At 42.0% G+C, this 27,330-nt stretch overlaps 1 protein-coding gene across 1 annotated transcript in view; it reads right to left on the bottom strand.

Moving 5' to 3' along the window:
• igsf11 (immunoglobulin superfamily member 11) overlaps positions 1-27,330 on the bottom strand; it is a 75,714-nt gene that overhangs the window by 35,758 nt on the left and 12,626 nt on the right. Inside the window, exon 2 of the mRNA XM_079272488.1 lies at positions 20,358-20,387. Coding sequence (XP_079128614.1) covers positions 20,358-20,387 — 30 coding nt within the window. The remainder of the gene's footprint in view (positions 1-20,357; positions 20,388-27,330) is intronic.

The raw sequence follows: 27,330 nt of genomic DNA on the forward strand, positions 1-27,330 counted from the left end.
AAATCACAACTGAACCTTTTTCCTCCCAACTTCAGAGGTATACTTTTTATTGCAACCACCTCCAAAGGTATACTTTTTATCATATCACAAAGGCACTTTATTCTATCGTTCCAATTCTTTATGACTTTCTCAATCAATATGTTCCCAATGACTTCATATTATTGTTTTCTGTTAGAATGTGACCCCAGTGTAAAACAACATGCAGTTTTAATCGATGGAACTATTTGTTGAGTTCATGTTTCCATGGGTCCTAATTTAAAGTATCACACACTGTCAGTCATTTTGAAGCAGACAGACACAGATGCAGCAGACACAGACTTCCTGACCTGCTCGTTGTGCTTTATTTTTTCTTAACGTGACATTAATTAGACAACTAATAATGTTTTGAGAAGAAATACGTTTACTTTTTTTATGATGGTTGTTTCTTCCATTAGTTGCTAGCTGTATTTTAAATAAGTTGGTAGGATTTGTCAAGTAGACCTGTATTTGTCATGTATTTGTCCATCTTTCACATTGTTTAGTATGAGTAGTTTCATAGAAATATTATTCACTTTCACTGTCACATGCTCTCCTGGATGACTAAGCGTTCTGAATTCTTCTCATGTGACTGCAGACATAAAGCACTCCTCTTAATCATGAATAGAAAAGAAAAGTAAACAAAAGAAACCAATGTTACTGTTCCAGACACTGTGTGAACGATGATCGCCTCTGAATTTACATTTAAATGAAATCACATTTCGCCAATAAGCCACAATCACTCAGATAAACTCTTGAATAAAACAATAAAATAAGTGAATCCATTAGGAATTATAAACACTTGTACCGGTAAGTGGAACTGTAGTTATGTAAATAAAGTATTCTAATCCAATAAAAGATTAATGTAAGAAAGTGTGGGTGTCAAAACTTAATATATTTTTTTTCTTTGTTGATATGGAGTGAAATGTGGCGATAGCAAAGCACAGAACGTTAAAAACAAACTATGAGATAGAAAACTTTGGTTTCAACATCTGGTCGGAATCAACATTTTGTTTACTTACTCTTAGATCAGATAGTTTACTGATTCAAACCAACATGTTGCCATTTTATTTTATGGTATTTAGTAAAAGTATTGTCTGCTGCTTGTGCTTAGTTCATATTTAAGGACTTTGGCTTTATTACATTATAAAGCTCCTGCCAGAGCCACAGAAGACATTATACTGTTCATGTTTTAACAGGCTGAATAGCACTTTTTGCAACTATGATTAACCCTTTTCAATACAACATTTTAAAATAAATTATGAAACAGTATATTTTTTATGCAGCAAAATGTAATACATTTGTAGCGCTTTCATTTTGAGTACGAATACCTTTGAGACTAGACTTATCAGACCAAATCCTGGTTTTATTTTACACATTTTATGGCCAGCTGGGACACTGCAGGACATACAAGTGGAATAGGAAGGGGGGGAGGAAGAGGAGATGCTCTACTGTGATGATGAAGACTCAGTAGAGGAAACCAGGAGATAGCTGCGGGGATGGAGTCAGGTGATGTGAGCAGATCGATGGGTCGAATGACCCACTACAGGCCCGGCGTCATGCTGTGAACGGCGTCATGCTGTGAACGGCGTCATGCTGTGAACGGCAGAAGGCAGAGCAGGAGGCTGCCAGGTCTGCACAGACACACAGAGCCGGTGAACAGCTGGGTTAGGTCACGACCCGTGAAGTCACACCGTCAGAGCATGCAGCAGGACAGGATGAAACACGGTGACACTGTGACCCACTACAGGACAGTATTGATTATAAGATTATAAAATGACTCTAAGCTTGGCAGTCCAACAGCTAAATACATGATGGAAAAAGAAGACTAAATCCTTCTTTGCATAGCGTCCAGTCCAAACTTTACATTCAATATCGAGGAACAAATTCAAGCCCCTTTCTGCTCCAGGTGTTCCCGAAAATAAATTAGGAAAAAACGATCATAATATTTTGGAAACAAGCTTTTCCCCATTCAAAACTCTATTACAGGCATGCTTGATTAGTTAACCAATTACTCAAGACGAGCTGCTCAGAGGCGTTCCAACGACACATGAGATAGTGAGTGCAGTTAGCTTCAACCTCCTGCTTCTTCCCCATGCACCAGTGTAAAAAAGATCATTCTCAACCTATTTCGCTTTGTTGTTTATCCAACCTAACCTTTGACGTTGGTGCTTTATAATAATGTAAACCGTACCTCCGCTTTCTATTAGTATAATGCGTGGTGTCAGCGTCGGAAATACACGAGGGCAAAGGGCAACACTGCCCCTCAGAAATATCATTTTGCCCCTGATATCACTAGGAGGGGGGCAAAAAAATGCCCCCGAACTTTCTAAAAGAATAAATAAATGGAGCGCTTCTTCATCAGACCTGTGACTGCGAGACTGTGGTCCACTCAGCAGACACTTACATGTTAGTGCACCTATATGCTGACATTCAAGGTAAACGCATTTAAACGGCACAGATCGGGAGCGAGCGAAGGACTTTGAAAGTTGTCGGAAAGATTAACGTGAGACAACATCCGCTTTCTTCAGACGAACATCCGGTTTTCAGAATAAGATGCCAACAAAGTGTACATATTGCAGAATGGAAATGAGATTAAATGAATTATGTTCACATTAAGTATTAAACATGCTACCTGCATCTCGTGAGTTAAAGGGAAAATACACCTAAATTGTGCGTAATGTCTTTATTCTTTGATTTGAGGGTTGCTGGAAATTAATAATACCTGACTGACAGTCAATTAAGATATTTTACGAAGTAAAAACTCCGAACTGAATTTGTACCTTCAAATGGCAAATTTTTTAATAAGGTGATATAAAAATGTTTTTCTCAAAAATTCCACACAATGAAGTTCAGCACAAAAATGGGTAATATCACAATATTTGAGGTGCTACAAAAATATTTTTTCTGAATAATTCCATACAATGACTGATATATATGTAATCAAGGCATCGTTAACTTAATAATTGTTAATAGTTGTTTCAAACATTTAATAATAACAATAAATAACCACAAATATATAAGAATAAAATTGAATATGATTCTGATTTATGTTTGTTTTTTGTCAAATACATTTAAGAAAACACTCTGAATCTGTAGACTACTGCCCAATAGACTTATTATTGCCATTTGATGACAATTGCTCATATATTGTAAGCCTAAATAAGTATATTTATTATTTTTAACAAAGGTTAAATGTTGTTTCACAAGTTTCAAAAAGTGCCCCCAATTTTTTGAAAATGCCCCTGGATTCAGTCAGTGGGGGCAAAAATTGCCCCCAAAAAAATATGTATATTTCCGACCGTGGTGTTACACCCCACAAAAATGCTTTACACTGAAGACTCGTTGAAAGCATAATTCACACCTTCATATCTCTGTTGTGTTGGGAGACCAGCGAGGGGCGGGCTGCAAATAGACTCCAGCGTCTGCGAGCTGTGGGACAAACACATGCAAAGTGATGACACCTCGCCGTTTAAAGTGTTAACTTCTGATTTTACCTCTGGTTATTACAGAGCCTTCAAACTTGGTTCAGGATATATGGATCCAATATAAGAATATTCACTATAAGCCCGAGATGCAGACTCTGCAGTTGAGGAAATGATTAAGCTGTATCATCAGGACTCCTATTAAATATGGTAAAAAAATAAACTCCTGGTTATTAGTTTGGGCTGGAATGCACTGAAACAGTACAGTCGGTGTGATCAAGTGAGGGATCAGTGTGACTGCCTTTGGTGGAATTTGTCAAACTCAAAAAGCTACAATAGATGTGAGAATAATCATCCAGTGTGTGTGTGTGTGTGTGTGTGTGCACAGGACGTGTGCATTATTGTGTATCTGTGGGTGTGTAGGTGCCACAGTTCTGCGTCTGAATGAATCAAAAAGAATGTAAGTGGTCTCGCAGCTGAACAATGGACGATGGCCCGTCTCGCTGGAGGGAGAGTTAAGTGTTGCTATCATAGTGTGAGCCGGAGAGGCTATACCCACAGCCATTTAGCCAACAAGAGGACAAGCACTGCAAGCCAAGCAGAAGAACTGCCTGGAGCAAGAGAGACAACTGCATGTGTGTGTGTGTGTGTGTGTTTCTGTCTGTGTGTGCGTAATGTGTGTGTTGTGTAGCCCACTGACACCGCGTCACTGCTCTCTTTATGTATCCGACTAGGGTTCTGTGAATAAGCGAACGCGCTTTGAACTCAGACAGCACTGTGTCACTAATGTGTTTTATCACCACAAGTGATCCAGTTCATGGTCGCCCCTGTCAAGTGGTGCGTGAGGAGAAACTGGTGCAGGAGCCGATGCTGAGCTGGACCTGACTGAAACAAAAGGTTTCTAATCTCATCTATTCCTCCATGCAGCAATCAATCCATCCGTCCATCTATTTCTCTGTCATGTCACCTGTCAGCTATTTATCCCTAGTTATCTTCAGACCCTTGCATCACAACATTTCACACACACACACACACGCACACTTCTGCAGAAAATCACGAACATGAATAAACCCGAAGAAGCACTTTACACACTGTTTGCAGCAGTGACAACAATCCCTCTGGAAGAAATAGCAGTGGCTCTCTTCCCTTGATGAAAATCAACATCGAGTCATTTGCATTCAAACCAGAGACGCATGTGGTCGAGCTCTCTCAGAGGAGGTCGTTTGATTCCCTGCTAGGGAGCCAATCATTGCACCGGCTTCAGCCATGAATATGACCACATTTAAAATCTGGCCAGCTCAGCTTATCGGAGTTCAAAAGTTGAAACAAAAACGAGTACCCAGTCAACTAGTGTGTTTTGTATTAAGGACCTCACATCTATCCGTTTCATTTATACTCAATGAAATGAGATCAATAAATAACAGCATTCGTGTTTTTGTCATGTTGTTTGTGTTTGCAAGAATAAAACTACTGCAGTTAATAATCCTCATGTCGTGGCTTTAGTATCTCTCTGCTACATGACATAAAACCTGTGGCAACATCTAATCAATACCTGCGACAACCTCCACGACACCATTTCCACCGTACATGAAGAAAGTGATGGCAGTGGAGAAACAGCCCGCTTTGGCTCTTTTCTCCCTCCCGCTGTGTTTCTTTCATACCACTGCTCAAGGGCAGCCTCGTTACCACCGAGGGCTGATAAATGGCCGACTTCACCTTCCTCTGCTTCCCTTTTCGTAAACTAGGAAATAAAACTATGGTGGTGGTACCGCAACCTCCCCACTGAGCCTTTCTGGGTCGATCTCATCCCACCATGACAGATTCAGCCCGTCTGCTTCTTTTCAGTTAAGAAGTGATTAATACGCTATTGTAAATCTCCGTTTGAATGAGGCGACGTGACGCAAGCAATAATGTGCCGTAACGGCAGCAACATTGCTTTCTCTACTCTAATGCACAAGGGTCAGAAAACTTCAGCCGGTGATTCATTAAATGGAATTGGATTTTGTGTCTATACCATCTTGCTTGAAATACGGCTCCGTGCAGCGCAGGCAAAGTGAGCCAACTCCCCTTTAAGCTGCCATCATAACCTTCTGCTCCCACTTTGATGAGCACATTACATTTGAGAGCGGATCCATGCAGCCAGTGTAAATCATTGGTGTTACAGGCTGATGAGAAGCTGCTCCTCGGGAGAGAAGACATTGCTGATCGAAATGAGACATCCCTTGAGATGCTCAATGAATTAAAAACCAACAGGTTGTATTTGTCCAGTAGAAGTCGACAGTAAAAAGGAGAGACCTGCTTTACAGTAGTGTACAGGCACAGACACACACACACACACACACACACACTCCTCACTCTAGTGGAGACTGCCTACGTCAGTCCTTTTCTCTCTGCCATCCTGGTTTCTGCTCTCCACTACATTTGAAAGATCTAATAAAGGAGTACCTGAGTGCTTTTTAGTTGCTAACTCTTAGTTTGGGAAAGACAATTATTGTAAGCAGATATTGAAAAAAAAAAAAGATATAATTTGTGGTTATTCAAACCATTTTCTGACATGGTCTTTATTGAGATGAGCTGCTAGTTCATATCATAGGCATTCATTAACTGAGCGAAAACAGGCTACTCACTGTTTAACACGAGGTCAAACTGAATACAGATATAATAAAAACTAAAAAGCTCATTGCTGACCTAGTTCTCCCAGGACAGGGCAGACCGCACAAATAATATCTCCAGCGGGTAAAGGCAACATATTTCATGTTGTTACACCAGTTCTCTCTCATGCACGGAGCCTAGCAACGGCACATTTCTGAGCGCTATGGTCTCCATGTGTTTGAATTTGTGTCTTTCTGAGGTGTCGTCCACCACCCTGGGTTTCACTCAAGTCTGAGCTGTGTCTCTACACGCCAAACACTAATCGAGTTTACATCAAAGATTTCCCTCCAACTGTGACAGCTTGAGTGGATAGATACTCTCTCTCTCTCTCTCTCTCTCTCCCCCCTTCTTGCCACCCTGTTCTCAACCTATTGCCTTTCCCACCCCCAGCGGCGTCGGTAGCACTGTGGAGTGTCACCTTGCTCTGCGCCCAGTGGCCTGTGGCTAGATGATGATGATTTATAGCTGAGGGAAGCAGGGGTTTGGGAGATGAGGTTGGTGGATGGCTGGGTTTAAAAATCACTCGTGGCGGTGAATGAAAGCCATGATGAATGAATGTAGCCTCTGCACGCCACTCAAAATGATCTTCTACGGCGTACAGTAGGCTTAAGATGCATCCAGAGGATCCGGGCCACTTTGTCTTCCTCTAACGATCTTTTTTTTCTTCTCTTTTCTACACTCGTGTGTATTAGAATGAAGATGCATGGAAGAAGGTTGGCATCTCACTCTCAGCAAGATGGAAAAAGCCTGACGATGCCCTTTAGAAACTTATATTTAAAAACTTCACAAAACCAGGCAGTGGTATTTGTTTTGTATATAGTTTGTCATCGAACAAATGTAGCCCGTTGTGCAGAAAATCATTCAAAGAAGAAACCATCTGTGTCTGGCGGATGTTGATGGTGAGAAAAAAGCCCCATTCTTTATTGTTCTGCTTAACACAGTTGACGGTCAGGATCGGTGCACAAAGACACCAGTGTGATGGTTACATTGGAGATGTAGTGAGTAATGGTGAACCAGGACAGTAAGGTCTTTTACCTCAAATAGATTACCTGATGTATTAAGAAGAGCCAGGAGCAAGTTATTGTTTTGAATGCTAATATACATGTGTTCTTTATGAATAAAATCAAACACATCAACGGCATCGGGAACGCCTGTGATGTGATGTGTCTCTACGGCTCACTGAATAACCAGAGTGGCACGCAGCATAAAGTACAGCATGTGTGTTCTGGACTTTTACAGTAATGACAGTTAAGAAGATCTTAATATTTCTGTTACAATGTCAAGATGATCAGTCTGAACACACCTTATGGGACTACAGATGGAAATTGGCTTGTAGCTAAATCTGGTACGAAGCACATTTTCTCTTTTTCTTTAGATTAATGTATTTTTGTACATGTTCCCTGATATGGTATTTCTTGAAAACATTGTCTTTTTCATGGGATATGCATAGTGAATATGAGTTTAAATTGCCTCAGATGATAATTGTTTGGTTTAATACGAGTCCTTTATCACGATTTAAGTCACAACAGCATGCGTGAGCAACTTGTAGCGGCCAAAACCGCCCAGCGACCAGTTGTCCGTACTGTTCGCATATTGTATGAGTCATACAACAGCAAGTCACACAGACAGATTGTGCTTTGCTCTCCATCTGAGTCTGTTCATATGTCAGTGATAGAACAGCTAAAAATTGTTGTTCTGCTATCTCCGTCATCCCCCAGTGAACATATTGTTTGTGGTGCAAAACTGGAAATCTGTTGTTCCAGGTTCCAAAAGGACATTTATTGATTGATCTTCAGTCATTGCCAAACATTCAACCAGGAACATCGAACCAGTAGGCTGTTGTTCTAAAGGATACATCTCGTGATATTCTACATCTTCTACTCTGAACTAATCTCGTGAAAAAGTGAAAGTATTGCTGGTGTAGATGATCCTATCATTACCATGAACTCACATGCAGTTTATTCTAAATAAATCCCACATACACCATCCTGCTGCCGAAGATACTCCCGAGAGAGCAGTGGAATCAGAATGTATATTAATCCACTGATGCAGATAGTCCTCAATAAAAGCACCTGTTTAAATAACGTTTGCTAAAAAACTACAGTGCCCAGCTGTATTAGGAAATCATTTAGCTAACTTTTTGAAACTTCTAACTTTTATCTTTCAAAGCCATTTTTCAAGATAAGTGCGCTTTGGATAAAGGGTTTAGAAAAGTTAGAAAGCATTGAAAGTCTTTTCATGGGATTTATTGAACATAAGTTATAGAATAAAATGTAAAAGAATACACCAGCCTTATTGTTTAAAGATAGGTACGTATACAATGCTTCTGCATAACCCATACTGTTTTATAGAGGCTGTAGAGCCCATCTTTGTTTCTCTGTAAGACTCCACTAACCCATAATGTGCTGCACAGCATCAGTCCACACTGCGTTCACCTTCCATGAACCACATGGGCTTGGTTCTGGTTGGACTGAATCTCTTCTAACAATTTGTTTTCACAATTGGTTCACAAATATGGTGAGAAATTGTGATGAAGGCAATTTGCAGTTCAGGCTAGGGCCGGGAAAAAAGCTGCATCAGTTCATATATTTATTTCAGACTGTGCTGGCCGTCCCGTCCTCCATCAGGATATTTCAAAGCTCTGCAACTGGCCCAGTTCCCTGCACGGGCGACAATAGCGTCACCACGCAGTAATGAATCAAATGAAGTGGAATGTCAGCTATAGGCTAACAGAGCTCTCCTTCTCCTCTCAGCATGAAAAGGAATAGTTTCATGGCTTCACTTTGTCTCTGCCTGCCCTCACTGGCACATATTTTTGCGTTTCATCTGAAAAAAACGATGCTTCTGGCAACGACATGATGAGTAGAAGAGCGGACAATCCAATTGGAAATGTAGAATCGTGTTCATGTTTGCAGTCAGAGGTAGAGAAGTGGACTGGTGTAGAGGGGGGGGGGACCTTACCTTTGGGTTTGATGTAAATATATGCGATAATGTAAATTATATCCCAAGGGAGGGCCTCCACCTCCACCTCTCTCTTTCTTTCCCTCTCCCCTGTGAAGATTAAAGTACGCATGGGTGATATGAAGGGAGAGTGATACTGTAAAGTGAGACAAGAAAGAACGACACAGCAATATGCCAATGATGTGTGCTGATGAGCAAGGCAGAAGATGAAAGTGCACGAGGAGAAGACGGAGAAAGAAGGAGCAATGTATTTGAATGAATAAACGTGCAGTGAGGCGTGTATACATGTGCGCAGGTGGCTTGCATTTAAAAACACTAAATGTGGTTTTTTTGTGCATTTCGTTTTTTTTGCTGTCAAGTCTGTTGTGTGTGCATCATTGGCAAACTGCCAAAATATGTGCTCTGGTGAAGTGTGAAAAAGGTACCGCAGGTACAGGAGCCACACACGAATACGAGCTGCCACAGACAGCCTTACTTTGAAGTTCAATCAACACCTCTGGTTTTCACAGAATTGTGATGTACTGCAGGTCAATTTTGTTACGAGGTGTTTTCTGTCATTTTGATGCATTTACTGTAGCTTATTTGTGGAAATCAGTCTTTGCATTTTTAAAGCCATAAATATTTGAGAATAATATACTCTGCTTTGAATAATCATCTTTGTCTGATTTGGTTAAGGTTAAATTAACAAGTTAACAATTCTTGAAGTGTAAACTACTGGAAACAATATGTCCCTAAATTACTAAAAGTTGCATTCTCTGTGCATTGAGCACTGGAGGTTTTAGGTTTCCACATCACACTTGCGTCCCACTTGTGATGTCACAAAATCTTGCTAATGTGTACACGCATTAAACTGAGATTTAGGTGAGCACCGAGAAACATCCTCTCTTCAACAGATGAATATGAAAACAACCCCTAAGCGTGAAATTCTCCTGATACATTATTCTAATGTTCACGTGAGGGAACAAAAAGCAAAACATGTTTTAGAGTGGAGGGGACTCTAAAGAAAATACAATGATAAAGACAAACGGTTGTGTTTTTGAAATCAGGAAACCTGAAACACCGTATTAAAAATGTGAAAAATAGTTTTGAAATAGCCTATGTCAAGCTTCCCTGTAATACGTCAATACATGAGAGTATAATGATACAATAGAGGTTAAGAAGGAGGAGGTCATCTGCTTTGGTTTAGTACAAATGATCAGCCTCTTACGCGAGCCACTGAGTGCTCCGATTGGAGAGAGAGGGGGTCGAAATGCATCACCAGTTTGCAAACCAAAAGGTGTATCCAATGTCTTGAATAAGAGTGGCGTCATAAGATTGGCTCTATATATAGCAGGTAATCTGTCATCTCATTTTTGTCATCGACCTTCCCCTCGTTTGTGCTTTGAGGAACGAGGCATTGTTGTTCAAAAGATCAGAGGAAGTAAGGAGGGAATCTTGGAGGCTTGCGGAGAGGAGAATAAGGAGTGTGTGTGTGTGTGTGTGTGTGTGTGTGTGTGTGTGTGTGTGTGTGTGTGTGTGTGTGTGTGTGTGTGTGCGTGTGTGTGTTGGGAGGAGGAAGGAGGGATCCTGCGCTGAGTGACTGATGACTGCTGTTTTTAGAGTCCCAGTTGCAGCTCGCCGAAGTCCAAGCCGAATAGTTCACAAGACAAAAAAGTAACACTGTACATCTAACATTTTAGTTTTAAAAGATTTCCGCTGATTCTCATCCTGCGCTGGAAAAATTGAATTTCCTGTCGACCTACAACATCACTGGTGCCCGCAGTCAGATATCTCTGAAGTGGATATTGTTTGAATGTCCTGTCAGATCCTGACAGGTTGGATTCTCTGGCAGAAAGATCAGATAGAGACACAAACGGGCACACACACACACACACACACACACACACACACACACAAGCAACACTGAGGGGAAAATGCTGAGGGGTCTTATGAAGCTCCGTCTGATGAGGTTCGCCTGGTGGTCACTTCAAAGCAGAGATGAAGGAGTGGATAAAAGACGGAGCAAAGAGATGGAGGGGGGGAAAGAAAGAAGGGGAGGATGGAGTGAGGAGTGAGACATGAGGCAGGATAAAAAAGATGGGAGCAAAAGGCGGTAGAATGAAACGGGGGGGGGGGGGAGCGTGGGCCAGATGAAAGAACCACAGAGAGGGATTACTCTGCAAAAATAAAATTCAAAAGAGGGAAAAAATATCTGCGTGGGAAATGTAGCGGGACACACAAGGATAAAGGAACAAAAAAGTTGTTCACATCAAGATGTTCATGCTCGCGCACACGCATCACAACCTCACACCTGGAAAGACGCATCTGGATGTTTCTAAATTAACATTCTGAAATATCTAGACCCAGATGAGAGGCTTGGGAGACAGTGAGCTAGTTCCATCTCGGAACCTTACCCTGAATAATTCAGAGGTGTAAATAAAATATATCCAGTGGCCTTCACCTCAAAAAAAAAATGTGAAAGAAGGGAGCTGCCATGCTGAGTAATGAGTTCTTCTCTCGCAAATGAGTTCAGAAATGACATGCAAGTGGATGAGTACTGTAATATTAAAAAAAGACCGTACCTCAAAATTCAGTTATTCACATTGATATTCGAGGAGCGGGCTGTGTTGCTTGATTTAAAATAGAATATTTCATCTGTATAGCTGCCTTTTTATATGACAGTAAAACATGCCATCTCTCCCGAACTGCAGGAAAATCATAACAGCAGTGATTGCAATGATGTCCAAAAGTGCTATTATCGAAAAAACAAACAATAACTGGGAAACATTGTTATCCAGCTGCGGGTGCTCGGCAGACGCATTACTGTCCTTTGATTGTTTCAGGAATAACAGATGATGGCAGCGCGTTTATTGCTTTTCTCCGGCACTGAAGAGTGCAATATTTTCTGCATAATGCATGAGCGCCAGGACACGGCCCAAATCATCCCCAAAACAAATAGCCTCATAACGAATGGGGCAGCGAGCCGTGTGTGCGTGTAAGATATCAGCCCCTCAAATGCACGACGGACTGCCACGCTGGCAGACGGAAGCTTACATGGACAAGAAATCAAAGCAGCAATCAGTCAGGAGAAGATGAATAAGCCACAGCTCATACACTACGGTGCTACCGTGTGAACGATAGCGTGGTGCAGTCGTCAGACGCGTGTGCAAAACTACAATCAGTAGAAATCAATACGCGCTCCAGCCTATGATTATGACAATCACGCTAGGTGGTTGAAGCATGGATCGTGTTGCACTGCTGGCTTCATGGCACACAAAAAACTTGTTTTATTTCCAAAAAGGCCAATCAATATGGAAACTGTCTCATTTCCTCTGGCCACCCTCGTCTTTCTGAAATGAAGCAATAATCGCTCTTGAATGGGTGTAATGGGATGGTGAAACTCCCTCAGCACACAGTGTGCAGTAGCAGCCCATGCACATCTGCAATTTTAATTTCAACAGCAAGGCGAAAAAGGTTACAGCACTTACAGTTATTTTACATCAGACTTAACCCAAATTGCATATAACCTCAGATCCAAAAGCAATTATTTCTTCCCTTTATGTAAAAGAAAGCTGCTGTTCAAAGACATTAAGTCATTTTTAGTCAGACTGACACAGATGGCCACGCAACGGGCCTCGTGCAACCACTCATACAAAGAGATTAGTTGTAAAGTGGCTTGTTCGAGTGATTTAGGAGAACTTCATTCACCAATTTCTTTCGTATTTCGTATTTTCAAACCCGATTTGCGAGGGGTCCAGACCAGAGTTATGCAATTAGTCTGCTGTCATCCAAGCCAAAGTTGTTCACTAATGGATTGAATGGATATATTTCATTACTTTGAAAAACCCTTTTCAAACCTGACACTACAATATAAATTTGAACATCTCAAAGTGCACGATGAGTTAATGAGCCCCTCTGTTTGCAGTCATCGATCACCTTGCTGTGGCGAGACGTTTTTCATGTGGAAGCATTTTATCTTTCCTGCAGTGACGGTACGACCCTCGGGTGACTCGGCATTAACAGAACTCGTTAGCTTCGCCCATTCCGTGACTCGGCAAGTCCGTTAGTTCTGCTGCTGATGCTGTTGGAAATGATGCTTTCCTTCATGGATCTCTGAAAGCATGACTTCAATATGGGACAGGACGCAGAGCCTGACATGGTTTCATCGGGCCGTTAATTCACGCACTCATCAAGAGAACGTTACAAAAAGATAAGAATAGAGAAATGTTCTGAATTGAGGTCCACTATTCTCCATCCTGTCCATACGGCTTTATTTCGGGACCCTGTTTTCTTATGTTTGCACTTGTCTTGGTGCCCAAATGCCACGGTTGAGAAACTTAAAAGATGTTTCCGGGTTGAGCCCTCAGAGGCAGACATCTGAGGACAGCTGCCTCCCCTCTCGCCCCCCCCTCGATCTCTTTCACGCCTTGCCTTCCTCTCTCTGTCAACCACAGACAAACTTTTGAACTCACCATATTTCCTCCCCATCTGTTGTCTGTCCTAAAGCACTCTCACTCTCCTCTCCTTCCACACACACTTTTCTTTCATTTACTTACAATGAATACTTGTTCCATTGAAGCAAATGGGTCAAGAGATTAATGTCAGTAGTTAGTCAGGCAGATAGGAAGACAGCCTTTGTGTATTTGTGTGTGTCACACTGTAGCTCCTATTACTCTGACACAACACTTTCTAAATGTGCCGCCTGACACTAACCACTGCCTGAGCCTCTGAGCCTGACCTCACCCAGCATGTCACCCTCACTTCACACACATCTCAGGTTGGAGCTCAAAAGATATCTCAACCTGAAAATGGAAAACCCCGAAACACATCCTCGGCAGACGAAATGATCCGAATCTCACTGTGACGTCGTTTTGGGTTGAAAATCTGCAGCTGATATCTTTTATACTGCGCAGACGAACTGTGAAAACATGACTGACCTGGTACAAAAATATATATGTCTATATGTTGGAACAATATAGGCGAAGAGATTTAAGGTTTCGTCAGACAGTAAGATAGCAGCACAGCCACTGACAAACGTTGCCATGGCCTATATAATGGTAAGACGGTACCAGATTGCCGCTTTGAACTTAACTCAAGTTTGTATCCTGCAGGTCTCAGATACTTGAAGGTGCGGTGATTAATAGCATTGTCCACGGTCATGAGCAATGGGACATTAGCTGTGCTCTTTATATTCCGTTCCTGTGGCTGGCATCTGCCCACCTTACACATGTAGAGAGAAAGTAGTCCTATCCCTGGCTGGAGGGCAGAGCAGAGAGAGCTAACACACTTTTATATTCTTGGCACGTCATGCGGGAATAGAAGAGAAGAGAATGGAAGGGAGATTTGAATTAGAACAGAATTTAGAACTCTGTTAGATTCTCTGTTGTGCCACTTGCAGAGAGTGAATCGTAATCTGCATAGGCAGCTGTTTAAATCACATAAACCAATCTGCATGTGAACACATTAAAGGTGTCGACTGATTGATCAAGGCTCGCCTGTGTCACTACAGGCAGATTCCAAAAAACAAAGAGTACAAATGCAAAGTTGAGGTCTTGCAGGTGTTAACCAGCTGAGATACCACAAAGTCATGGCCCCAGAGTCCAGCACATATCTCTCTGTAAAACCACAACATCTTTCTGCTCAAACGCGATATAGCATGTCAATTAGTGAGCTTTAGAAGTGTTGTTAATCAGTGTTTAGAAGTGCCGACACAGCCAGGCTCGCTGTTTCCCCAAGCTCCAGTCTTTGTGCCACGGAAATGAGAGTTAAATCAATATTGTGATCCAATTCTCCTCAAGAAAGCAAATAAGCATATTTTCCAAAGGACCAAAGAGTTCCTTTAACTTCAGCGCCTGTGGTTACATTGAGATTATGACATGGATTATTTTTTCCTCACATTTCACAATATAAACAACAGATTCGATATCCAGCATTCCAGTGTGTGTAAATAGTTCCTTTGCAGCGCCAACTATGAGCACAGTGAGTGCAAGGACAGGTGCATTTCAACTGGACATCTGATCGCGCTGAGACCCTTCAACAACAGTGGCACGCACTGTGTTTGTTTCAGCTTTAATAGGATTAAGATATTGTAAAATACATTCTACAGAACTGCCAAATGATCTTTACGGCGAGGTAAGAAGAGTCAGGGTTCCTAGAGTACATTAAGGTTTGATTTCATGTCACACTGGTGGTAGAGCCCACTTTCAGCAGAGCAGTGAGCTGCTTGGAAAGGTGCTAGTGTGTCCCTGTGTCATTCCACTCGTGCTTCACAGCCCTGACCTCTGGCCGTCGCACAAACAGAAGCCTTGGAAACGTTCTGTGTGTCTGTGTGCGTGTGGAAAGGGTCAGAGGGAGTATGAACGTGAGCGCGAGATGAGTGACGTCCGGTCCGCAGCGATCAGCGCACAATGACGCACACTGCTGTTTACCGTCCTCTACTGCAGCACCGATTCCCCCGAGATACATCATTACATTACAGTCATTTACGTACAATCACTTACAGACGCTTTTATCCAAAGCGACTTACAATTCAGATTCTATCACAATTCTACACCGCAGGCGCAGCTACAGGGGCAATTTTTGGGGTTAAGTGTCTCGCTCAAGGACACATGGACATGCGACTAGTGGCGCCTGAGGCGGGGATCGGATCTTCCGATTGAAGGACGGCCCCGCTGTCCACTTCGCCGCAGTCGCCCACCCACATCATGACAGCGAGACAAGGTGCATTTTCATAAAGCAGTATCTTTGATGTGTTTTACTGCAGGTCACAGCGGTTTGAAACTGTTACTTTTACAGGATCTTGAACTTGTGTGATTATTTGGTTTGGCGATATGCAAACAAATATTTGTCATCACCAAAACAAAACCTTCATCCAATAACCAGTATACACATACAGTACATGTATTATTGTCACCTGTTACTTTAGTTTATGTTGGACATGAGTGGGAGGTCAAACTGGGGCTGCCACCTTCTGCTGTATTCGTCTTTCCAGATAATCTTTTTTCGACACCTTAAAATGACACATTTAGGAGTTAATTATCGACTTAACCGTTGCCTTATCTTTAAGTTTTAATGAAGTTAGAATTGATTCAAAAATAAGATCACGACTGTTTATCTGAATTGGGCAACGTTATTCATTCTGTTTACGTTGCTCAGAGGAAAAGCCGGTTTTTAACATCTTTATCTGAGCAGCCAGACTTCTGAGCACGACAAAGAAGACTGATCACATTTCCCTCCTCGACAACGTCCCACAGCAATGGATAATTGTCCCACTTCTGAAAACGACATGTGTTTGCATTCTCTGTCAATTGCTCTCCTCTCGTCATCTAAATGACTGCTGGTGAGGACATGGTGTGAGATTTGTATCCTCATTCAAAACCTTTAAGTGAAGACACACTTGAGAACCTGGTTCAGGTCTGATCTCTTACAGTATTTTTTAGTTGTCTAAGCTTAACCCGTGGAGTTGGTAGATCATAAAACTGTCATATCGGTTGTTTTGAAAACAGTCATATGGCCAATTTCGGAAGGCACTGGTTTAAGAACTTGTTGCTCCAGTTTTTGTACAGTCTTGCACCAAATTCCAGTCGATTTTACAAGTAATTCTAAAGATTTACTTGACTTACATCCATGATTTGGCTCCGGCATACTATGCACTGTACCCACAGTGTACCCACACTCTTCTATGCAGCAGTTCACCTCCTTACAATATACCTTACAATCTAAATCTAAATTTAAAGCTACAATTTATTTTGACAAACTTGCGTTTCTGCAGTCTGTGTTCAACCCATCTGATGTGATATTTCTCCTCTTTTTGAACAATGGGAGCATCTCCTCAGCCCTTTATTCCTCCATGCCTACTGCCACCGTCTCCCTCTTCACTTCCCTATCCCTCCATTGTGCTCGGATCACATTACGTGAACTCTCATTACAGGGGTGGTAATAGACTCTTCAGCACTAAGATCCTCTTTATTATCCGTCAACTGAGGAGTACATCTCTAAGCTGATTAGCCCAAGCCGTCTTTTCAGCATTTCAATTAGGAGCGTTTTGAATAGTCAAGCAGATTGCATGACTCACATTCGTTACAGACATTTTCAGAGTGCTACTCAGTGTTAGAATACAAGTAATCCAAGAAATGCATTGCAGCAGTGAGGATAAAGAGCTACAGAAGAATAACATCGTGGAGGATTTTAATTTTGGACACGCAGGGGGAATGGCTATCAACAGAAATTCAAGGCAATTTACAACAGCAGGGAGGTATGTTTTGGCATAAATGGCCCAGCTGGCAATCATACTACTGTCATACACACATTGAGTTTGTACCGTTCTTAAGAAAAACGACAAGACAAATAAAATATTTCAGGGAGCATCATCATTACCATTTATAACATGATTATGTCTATATTAGCTTGAGCCTGTCTGCTCTCAGAGGACTGTAAAATGGACATTCTGAGCGGCGTAAAGAGAAGCTGGCTCTTTAGCTGCCACTTTAAAAAGCTGCAGCCTAACTGCCCATGGGCTGTGAACACCTACACGCTTAATCTCACTGTGCAACTCGCTCTGTTCATGTCGTTTCAGAAATGTCCCACGTAGGGGCCCTGATGTTTGGGAAAGAATGACAGAGGAGAACCGGAGAGGGGGAAATTGAGGGAGAAGAGCGGGTGGACGAGGTTGTGACTCCGAGTGCTAATAGATGTGGGTCAGATGACGAGGATATGATCTGCTCAGGGCCGTGTGTGTGTGTGTTGTACTCTACCCTGCCCATTACAGCACGATGTCTCTCTGTGGATATCATCAATGGCGTGAATGCATGCTCTACGTGTTGTCGTCATGTTCTCAGTTGTATTCTTTTGACAAAGAGCTCAGCCTCACTTAGAGCATCAGTCTGAGAGAGGAGGGCAGAGGAAATAAGTGACGGAGTCGCACACACTTTCTGCAGTCGTCATGTACCATTTGCCAGAGAACGACTCCAGCGGAGCAGCTGAGAGTCGAGTGCCTTTTCCCAGGGCACCTTCCTGGTACTTGTACAGGAAGATGAGAGCCATTCATATTTGAAATGTGAGCAGATAGAGCTTTTTACAGTTGTGATTTCAGTCCCAAGTCCCTTTGCATAACATCTAAACCACTGTTATACTGTCAAGCTGCATTTTCGCAAAATATCACAAAATAACTTGCTTGGATCAAGAAGTGCATGACGGAATAAATGAATGTACCGGTAATCAATGTTTCATCCTTGTTGTGAATTTGTCTGTTAGTTTTCAGCACCAGCTGTTAGTGACTTCCAAGTGAATCAAGTTACAAAATAAGAGTGTAGATTTACACATTTACACAAAAAAATGTGTCCTCATACAGCAGTTCAAATAATATGTTCAAAGTTATTTTTCATTGTGTGTGCATTTCCCACTAATGTCACTTGCTACATACCTAAAGTATTTTCAAAATAAACTTTCGTTCTCACAGGAAACAACTTCATTAGGTTTAGGCAACACAACTTCTTGCTTAAGTTGAGGTAAAGACTGTAGTTTGTGTTAAAACAACAAGGGAAGTGACGTTACGCGAGTGTGGAAGTTGCATGACTAATAAATCGACGTTGTGACTTCTGGTTTCACTCAGGACACGAACAGTGGTCTGCTTGACGATAGTCCGGTGTCCTCCTTATGCAGCTTTTGTTGCTTTGTATACTTTCATGTTTGCAATTACATCAAATAAATAAGAATTGATTTGATGAATATTTTTCAGGAAGTACATCATTTGTCTTTCTAAAACTGGTATTTCAGGATGTCATTTTAAAGCTCATGATGCTACATTGACTTCCTGTTTACATAGTTGATTGCTTTTGATTGGACAGTGCTACAGATGTTTTTTAGCAACGGATTTACACTTTGCCAAGACATTCCTTAAGTTTGAATTGGGGTGACCCAATTTTGTTAATCACCAGTTTGAAACCAGCTAGTGGTTACTAAGAATTTAGGAAGGACTTAACACACAAATTTAGTGATGGATTTACAAACAGCTGGTGCAAACCAATCCTGATGAGCACTTATGCTGAAAAAATATACACATAAAATATAGCTCCATACAGTCGTAATGGAGTTGATCTAAAGGACTTTCAAATTGGAAACCGGGGGGTATAGTCTGTGCTCATGAAGCCCAGATTAGGATTTGACAGCTTGTGGAAGGTGGTTGGCGTGGGGTCAGAGAGAAACGTTGTGAACTAGAGTGTGTAGAGACATCCAGAGATTTAAAAGAAGGCCAGACGAAAAGCAAATATTAGGAGGAGAAAGAGGAAGACATCATTGAAAAATGAATCAAGACCCATGAGAAAGAAGGAGCAGTCTGATTGGGATTAAGTGGAGGAAGGAGAAGGAAGGTGATGGAGAGTTAAAGCTTGAATATGAGAGGAGGCGTGGCATCATGATAAAAAAGATGCAGCTGCGAGAGATCATAAAATATGGCGAAAAACAAGAAGAGGAAACGCTACAGAAAATAAACTAGAGCGACAGATAGAGGAGAGATACTGAGCACTAAAACGTAGTAGAGGAGACAGCAGATGGTGGGGATTATTCTGGACTAAAATACTCTGGGATCTACACAGGGAAGGCCGCAGACATAAACCGTTGCAGACTCCATCTGCCAGAAATAGACCAAAAAAAAGCTGTAAGCCCACCATCGGCATAATGATCAAATGCTGCCTAGATGGCAAAACCCCCAAAAAGCGTCATCCTAGACAACACCATAAATACGTTTTTAAATCTCAGGATAGAAAGAGTGCTGATGTTCTATTTAAGTCAAATCAGTTGGGAGAGACATCCGGTCGAGTCATTAGCCAAAGACACAGTACATGCAAAAATACACACAGCAGGGGACCTTTCAAGACATTTGTATCAACTAAAAACGTAGCTAAGCCAGCATTACCATCTCTCGGATGGCATTTGTGTCGAGACATAACGTAAAACACGAACAGGTACTAGTTGCATTCTTCTTTTTTGCAGCAGGTGCATGTGTGTGCTGGAGTATTTCACGATGTGTTTGTGTGTGATTATGGCTGATACCATAAGACACCCCTAATCCACATTTGATGTTCACCATGATTAGAATAACAGGCTGCGCTAACAGTGTGCGCATGTGTGAGTGTGCAGAGAAAACGACAAACTGGCCCACAAATCCCCCGAGTAATGCCTCTATATCCATCCGCACACAACCTGAACACACATAGTTGCGGATACAGTCTAATGCCTGCCAATCAAATCATCCCGTCTCCCGCCGCATGCAGAGAGAGAAAGAAAGAGGAAAGAGATCTAGAAGTAAACCGAAGACGTTTGTCTTACCTTTCCCTGTGTGTAGATCGAACCTTGAACCTGCAAAAAAAAAAAGGACAAAAGATAATTACTGTTGTGTTCTGAGCGCACATGAGTGGGGCTGAGCAGATCATACAGGGAGCTGCCGCACTGATGAAGCAATTTAAACATAAAATCAACAACAGTAGCGTTGTGTGCAGGCAGAACCCGCACACCAGGCTCGGTTTCTGTCAGCAGCTTTTCTCAACACTCTGTAATTGCCTATTGAGCCGTGTCACTCAAGACTTGTACTTTATGTTTCTGCAACAGCAAGTAATTGTTGGTACATTGTAGTCTCAGTATTAGTATTAGCTTGGCAAACATGTTGACTTATTCTATGTGTGTTTGAAGGAGAGAGACGCGTATGCGTGTGTGTTTTATCGACTAATTATCTACGCTGACTGGGGACAGTTAATTCAATCCTTTCCCGGCACCGAGCATGAAGTAATTATTGTGCAGGGGTGCATATCCACCAAAAGAAGTCAACATCCACATGTGCTAAGTACATAACGAGTGCGCACACACACTGAATGCACTTCTGTAACAGAGACAGACACACCACAAGCATTTCTCTTACACGCCTGCACACACTACGATACACCCGTGGACCTTGGATTGCAAACGGACACCAAATTGTTTCATCGTCACCATGTTTTGTGAGCATTCGTGCAAAAGCATCGGACATCTTTCCATCACCATCAGCTGCTTGACAAGAGCATGTGTGCCCAAACTAAATTTCTCCCTCAATAAAATCAGATGGAAGACGGATGTGTCTCCAATTGACTTGCATCTGACAAGCCGGCAGAATCATCTTACTGCCATCTTCATTGCAATTGGCCTCAGTCAACCTTTTTTGACTTCTGCTTGGGTGCTCCAAACAATGCTTCTTACAGGTATCAAAGAATAAAGTCGGTTGCAGAGATTACTGCCAGTGCGAGGGCACATTTCATACATTGTTACAGTGCAAAATATGATTCATTATTTCAGCTCTGCGCTAAGAGGTTTGGTAATGCTCATTGGCCACAGAGGACATCACAGAAAATACTTTGTAGCTATGTTTGCATCTTCATTTTGATAATAAATTATGGATTGACTGGGAATTATGATGAATGTTTTATACGCCTCCCAGTGCCAAACTGTGCCCACCAACATTGCCAGAAAATCCCCAAAAATAAATAATTCTCCCCAATTTCTTGCAGTACTCAAGTTTGCCTGGATAAAACCATTTCATACGGATTCTCCTGGGAAAGACAAACATTTAGCTGCATCTCTTTGCTTCCCTAAATCACAATACGTTCTCAAGACCAGACTTAAGCCATACCAGCTGACTTTGTAACACCAGGAAACAAACTATTTCAACTATTTAAACTCTAGTTTTTGTTCTTTAATGTCATGCAAAACACATGCTTCATTGTCGTGCACTGTTACATTTACAGACTTGTGAAAAGAAGGGACTCTTTGTTTTACGATCCTGTGCCGAAAACCTTGAACTCACTCAGGCTGAACAGAGAGCTACAACAGAGAGCCTGGAAGCAACGGGAGCTGCTGCGGCATACAAATAAGCTTTACAATCAGCTTCTGACACACACAAAGGCACTTACATGCCAATGCTGTTCATGTGCAACTTCATTTCTGAGGTTTTCATCCGAAAAAATGTGCACAAAAGACTCAAATCACAGGATTAAATCTCCTTTAGCCCTAAACACCCCTGCGTATATGTCCGTATGGTATTTGACACATGTAATAGCTCAGTATTGCTGTTTCGCGTAACCAATGCAAATGAGATTTCGTAGAGAGCCGAGTGCATATGATCTTGGAAATATATGATCTTGCTCAATGGAGAATCCTATTCCACCCTCTTCATGTGTGACAACATCAAATCCAACAGCAGCAGGCCAAACTCCCGAGAAAAAATGCTTTGTGCTTGTTAAGGCGAAACCTACCGTTACAAATTTGATTCCAATTCAACTAAAGGTTCTCAATGATGTATTCAGTGGTGAAAAAAAAAAAAAAAAACGCACAGAGAAATAATTGCCCATATTTTCAGCATGAGCTGGCTGATCCTTTTCAGTTGCAGATGTTCACGGGCCATCAGTAGCAGGGCTTAGCACTCCATACGGCTGAAGAGTTGGAGACGGTGAGGAGTGATCATGTCATCATTTGTTGAGCAGTGGTGCCTGACCACTTACATTCAGATAGGGCTTTCAGGTGGATCAAAGGCTCAAAGGAAACAGGGAAGTTGTGTCTAAATAACGGGAAAACAAGGGCTGCACATGCTGTTATTCTAACAACTGATGAATTGGATATACAGACGGTGCCCCTGCTTCAAATGAGCTGGTTGGAAGAACAGTTGGATAGGCCTCTCGGGAACATGAGCAATCAGCGACTATCGATACAAGAAATTATACTAAAAGAATGACAAGTAATATCTGTGTGACTGACTGGCAGCCAAGAACAAAAAGAGCTCAAATAAACATTCAACCTGCTGTGAGTAACAGACGATATATCTCCCTGTCTGAGTGGCATCACACTCCGTCTTTCCTTTGCTCTAAAACGGTGTGATTAGTCACTGCCTGAGTCTACCTCGAGCAGTTTACATTTAATCTCAACCTTTGAGGCACTTTAAGAAGAATTTCAAACCATTACCCAAGCTCAACAATTGGTGGTGGCTGCCAAGCACCTTCAAGGGAATGTCAGTTTCCATGGAGACCAAGCCACACCACAAGTAAAAGTTCATTGACGAGCACATATCACAAACCTCTTTTACTGTCGCTTGTGTACTGCCTCGCCCTTTCTTTCCCTGCCTGACGTCAATGTTTGTGTTAATCTATACGTCTTTGAGGCAGATGTTTGAACTGAGGAAAGTGTTTGTCCATGTCAGTAATTGCTCATTTGCAGTTTCCCCGGCAGTTTCCCTGGGACTCTGGAGGCGTTCGTGGGAAGAAATAGAGAGACGGATAACATTTAAAGAAAATTAAAGAACAATAAACTAAGTCAGGAGGATTAACGCTCAGAGTTAAGAGGAGATGGAACCTAATAAATAAGAAGTGTTTTTGACAGTGGTTGTAGTAGGCCGTTTAAAACTACTGTAATCAATATTTAACCGTTAAGAATGGATGGAATGACTGCGTTTGTGAGAGGCGTGACTCCGGCTGCTGGATGTGTAAATGAGCAACGGTTTGCCATCAACTTTCATTGTGACATATGTGAAATAGGGAATACAGTATGTCCGTGTTGACAGCTTGTTTCTGTTGTCCAGGGGATGAAATTGGGCAAAATCACACCAGAGCTTAGCTCCACTCTGATGGAACTCAACTGAATCTTCTTCAGTATAACAGCATTGCCAACTCTTTCAGACACTGACCAAACACAAGTGTAATAATTGCAAGGAAACAAATCTCTCTTTAGTTTTGCCTGCATTCCTGAGGTTACTATTTGAGCTGTGAAAACAAGAGTTTGGCAGTTTTATTGCTAAATATATGAGTACTGTAATAAGTGAAATACCTTTAAATAGTCACGGTGAATGAAAGTTGACGTCCTGCATTGGTGTCAAGGTAAAGATTCGCTCCTTGTAATCTAAGGGATTAAATCTGAATCCTTTAAGTAGAGTCAGAAATGTGTCTTTTGTTCGTCTGCCTTACTCAGTTTTTATTCCATCTTAGCGAAAGGGAACAAGTAAAGGAAGAGAAATGCTCAATGAATGCAGCTTCAAGGAAAACAAAAATGCGTCTCCCAGAGGCAAACCTACGCTCTTCTCTCCTGCCAGTGTGTTCAGCCAGAAGATGCTCACCAGGTAGCGAGCGGCAATGATGGAGATAACATGCCCAAACAGACTCCCTCAGGAGGCGCAGTGTTTCCTTAAAACCACAAATCTATAAAAACACATCCTCGGCATGCATTCACACATGATTTCATGACCCACGGTGTTCACACCTGATTCTCTCCCCTCCTGAGTCTTAATCAAGTTGTTTGTTTCAGAAAGGCGTTAGTTTCATCTTTTCTTTGATTGCGTAGGTGTGAATGCCTCTGAGTGAGCGTGTGTGTCCCTGAGAGTATTGTGAACACATTTAAATGCAATTAACAAAAACCCCCTCATGACTTCATCACATTGATCATTTCCCATCATCAGCTCTCTTTGTTATTGGGTATACAGGTCATTACAATTCAACGGAGAGGGTGTTAAAAGACATTTTCTTTTATGGAGAATGATTTGTTTGTTTTGCGTTCCAGCTAGCTAGCCTCCTGGGCCCTAACCTACATTACAGCACAAAGACTATTAATCATTGATGATCAGACCTTTTAATGTTGCTCATATGAAATGTATCTGCACGTGATAAAACACATGACGAGCTCTGTTCCAAAAGTACTGCGACACAAGTTTGAGGTAAAATGATCAAGTCTGTTTTGTCAATTGTTAATTTGTTTAAATGTGGTGTGATTTGACCACTTTGAATGCTGGTAGGAAACAAATGATCGAAGTACCCAACATCTTAGAAATATTTCTAGTAATATTATGGAAATATTTCTGACACAGGCATCAAAGAAACGTTTCAAATACGAGAAGTGGTGCGTTCAAAATGTCTCGTTTAAAAAGTAATGAGCCATCTCAGAACTCAAAGGCTCCTTAAAAATCTCATATCTAAAGCAAATGCGGAATAATCGCATCCAGACCTTCATCACTGAGGAGAGAAACGTCTCCAGAGGTCAATTAACCCGGTGTGTGAACTGAGAAGTCTTGGCGCGGATGTCTAATAAGCCAATATAATAACGACACACTCACACACTCACACGTGCACATATACCAAAGCATGCTGTAATCTCACACGCACGCCAACAGGCCAAGATAATAGAGCCAATGCCACAGAGACACTTGCCAACATGGCCTCACTCGCACAAAGGCCTGTTTATCTCCCTCTCTATTAAACTCACATACACTCACACATACTGTACATATACACCAAGCACGCTGCCGGCCTTTAATCACAAGTCATGTTTTAATTGGAAAAGGTGTGAAGGAAAGAAAAAAGACGCAAGTGGCTCAGTCTGGCACAGATACGTTGGAGCGCGAGGCTGCTGGAGCCAACTTAGTGGATCCACATATGCTTTTATCAAAAGGTCATTTTACAGGCAATTTGTCGGTGGAGGTAGCAAGATTATTTTTACATTCTCTCCCAATCAGGCCTCCATCACTTGTTAGAAGCCAAAAAAACATGGTAAGCTTTTTTCCGCAAAGTAATTTGATGTATTATGACTCATGGACTGAATTGAAATAAGCAAAATGTACAGGACAGTAAACTGCTAGATTCACCTTCTTTCATCCCTAAATTAGCCTGGAAATGTTTTGATGACATGCAAACAGTTGACGTCAGGGATCAAATCGCCAACCTGGCGGTTAGAGTACAACCCGCTCTACTGAGCCACAGGCTCCCCTGACAGTCTAACAGCACTTCTAAAGCTCATAAAAGAACATGTTATATGTCAAAAACCAAAGCATCAGAACGATATGTTATGGTTTTATATGCAGTGATAGTATGTACCTGACTATTTCATGGCCTGTCACAGCTGCTTTCAGCAGTCCAGTCATTACTGTGAGGTTGCCAGGCAATCACCAGGCACTCCAGTCTTTGTGCTAACCTCATCCCCGTTTGGTCAGATTTACATTATGCTTAATCAGAAGTGTTTTCAAAGCGTATTTTTTCAGTTTTACAAAAGTAAAGGCCTTAGTGGTTGGTTTGGCAAATGTATGTCAGATTCATTTCACAACCTCCAATAAAAAGAAGCACACAACCGCTTCCCTAAGCTTTTCTGTGGGGACCATCCGCAAGAAACGCAATAAGCATATTTCTAAAATTGGCAAACAATTCCTTTGAATTAAAATGACATGATTTGGAAGCGGAGAAATTATCCGTTATTCATTTTGAAATGTATTTACTGTTGGACTTGTCTGCTTCTCCTTTATTGGCCAGGTCTCCTCTTTCAGAAAGGTTTCTGGTTCTCGATTTAATTTTGGATAAGTCAAATAACTTTCAATAAAATTACAAAAAAAAAGATCTGACTCAAAGCTAATTCCGTGTTTTATTCCTTTTCATTTTGTAGCTAATCCTAGAGGGCTTTAGCCTTCAGAAGCCCATTCCATGACACTCAGTTCCTCTCCACCTGAGTTCGGACCACAGACTGGTCGTATTCATAATACATGTGTCAGGATCCAGGATCCCTGTCTGACCTGTTCGGTGTTGCCTCTGTTTCCCCTGATCTCCTCTCCTCATGTGTGCTGTCATTCCCCCGTTTGTTATTGTGTGCCATGTGCTCTGTGTTTGTCCTCTGCCTCCAGATGCCTCCCATGGCCACACCCTTGAGTGTGCACAGCTGAGGACACTCCAGCCGATCACCTCCTGCAGCCTGACACACCAGACTCAGGGCCCACTAATGAGTCTGCTGGCACTACATAAGCTCTGGTCCTGCAGTCTGGGGTTGTCAGGTCGTACCGCCTTTCACCCGCGTCAACCCCGTGGCGTCCTCTGCCCTCCTTGTGTGTACGGATTACACTCCGCCGCTCTGCCCTCCTTGTGTGACACGGACTACTCTCGCCGTCAAGCTGCCAGCCCTCCGGTGTCGAGCCACGGCCCTCACACCGTCGATCTGCCACTCGGGTGTCGGACCACGGGCTCCACACCTTCACACATTCTGAATAAAACCTGTTAATAGTAACTTCTGTCTCCTGTGGTCTTGCGTTTGGGTCCTACCTGTGAACTCACACATAACAGGGGGTTGAGACTGGCTGGACAAAATTGGTAATAAATGTCGAGCTTTTGACCGTACTGTAAGACATTTCTGGAATCGTACTTAAAATGAGACTGCTATTGTGGAATTCAAGATTATTTCATAAGTATCTGAATCCAATCCATAACAAGCCAAATCATTTGATGTTTCTGAACGGTGTCTTTCCATCTCATTTCTTGCCGGC

The sequence above is a fragment of the Melanostigma gelatinosum genome, assembly GCF_949748355.1.
Source record: "Melanostigma gelatinosum genome assembly, chromosome: 7".
In the NCBI taxonomy this organism is placed as follows: Eukaryota; Metazoa; Chordata; class Actinopteri; order Perciformes; family Zoarcidae; genus Melanostigma; species Melanostigma gelatinosum.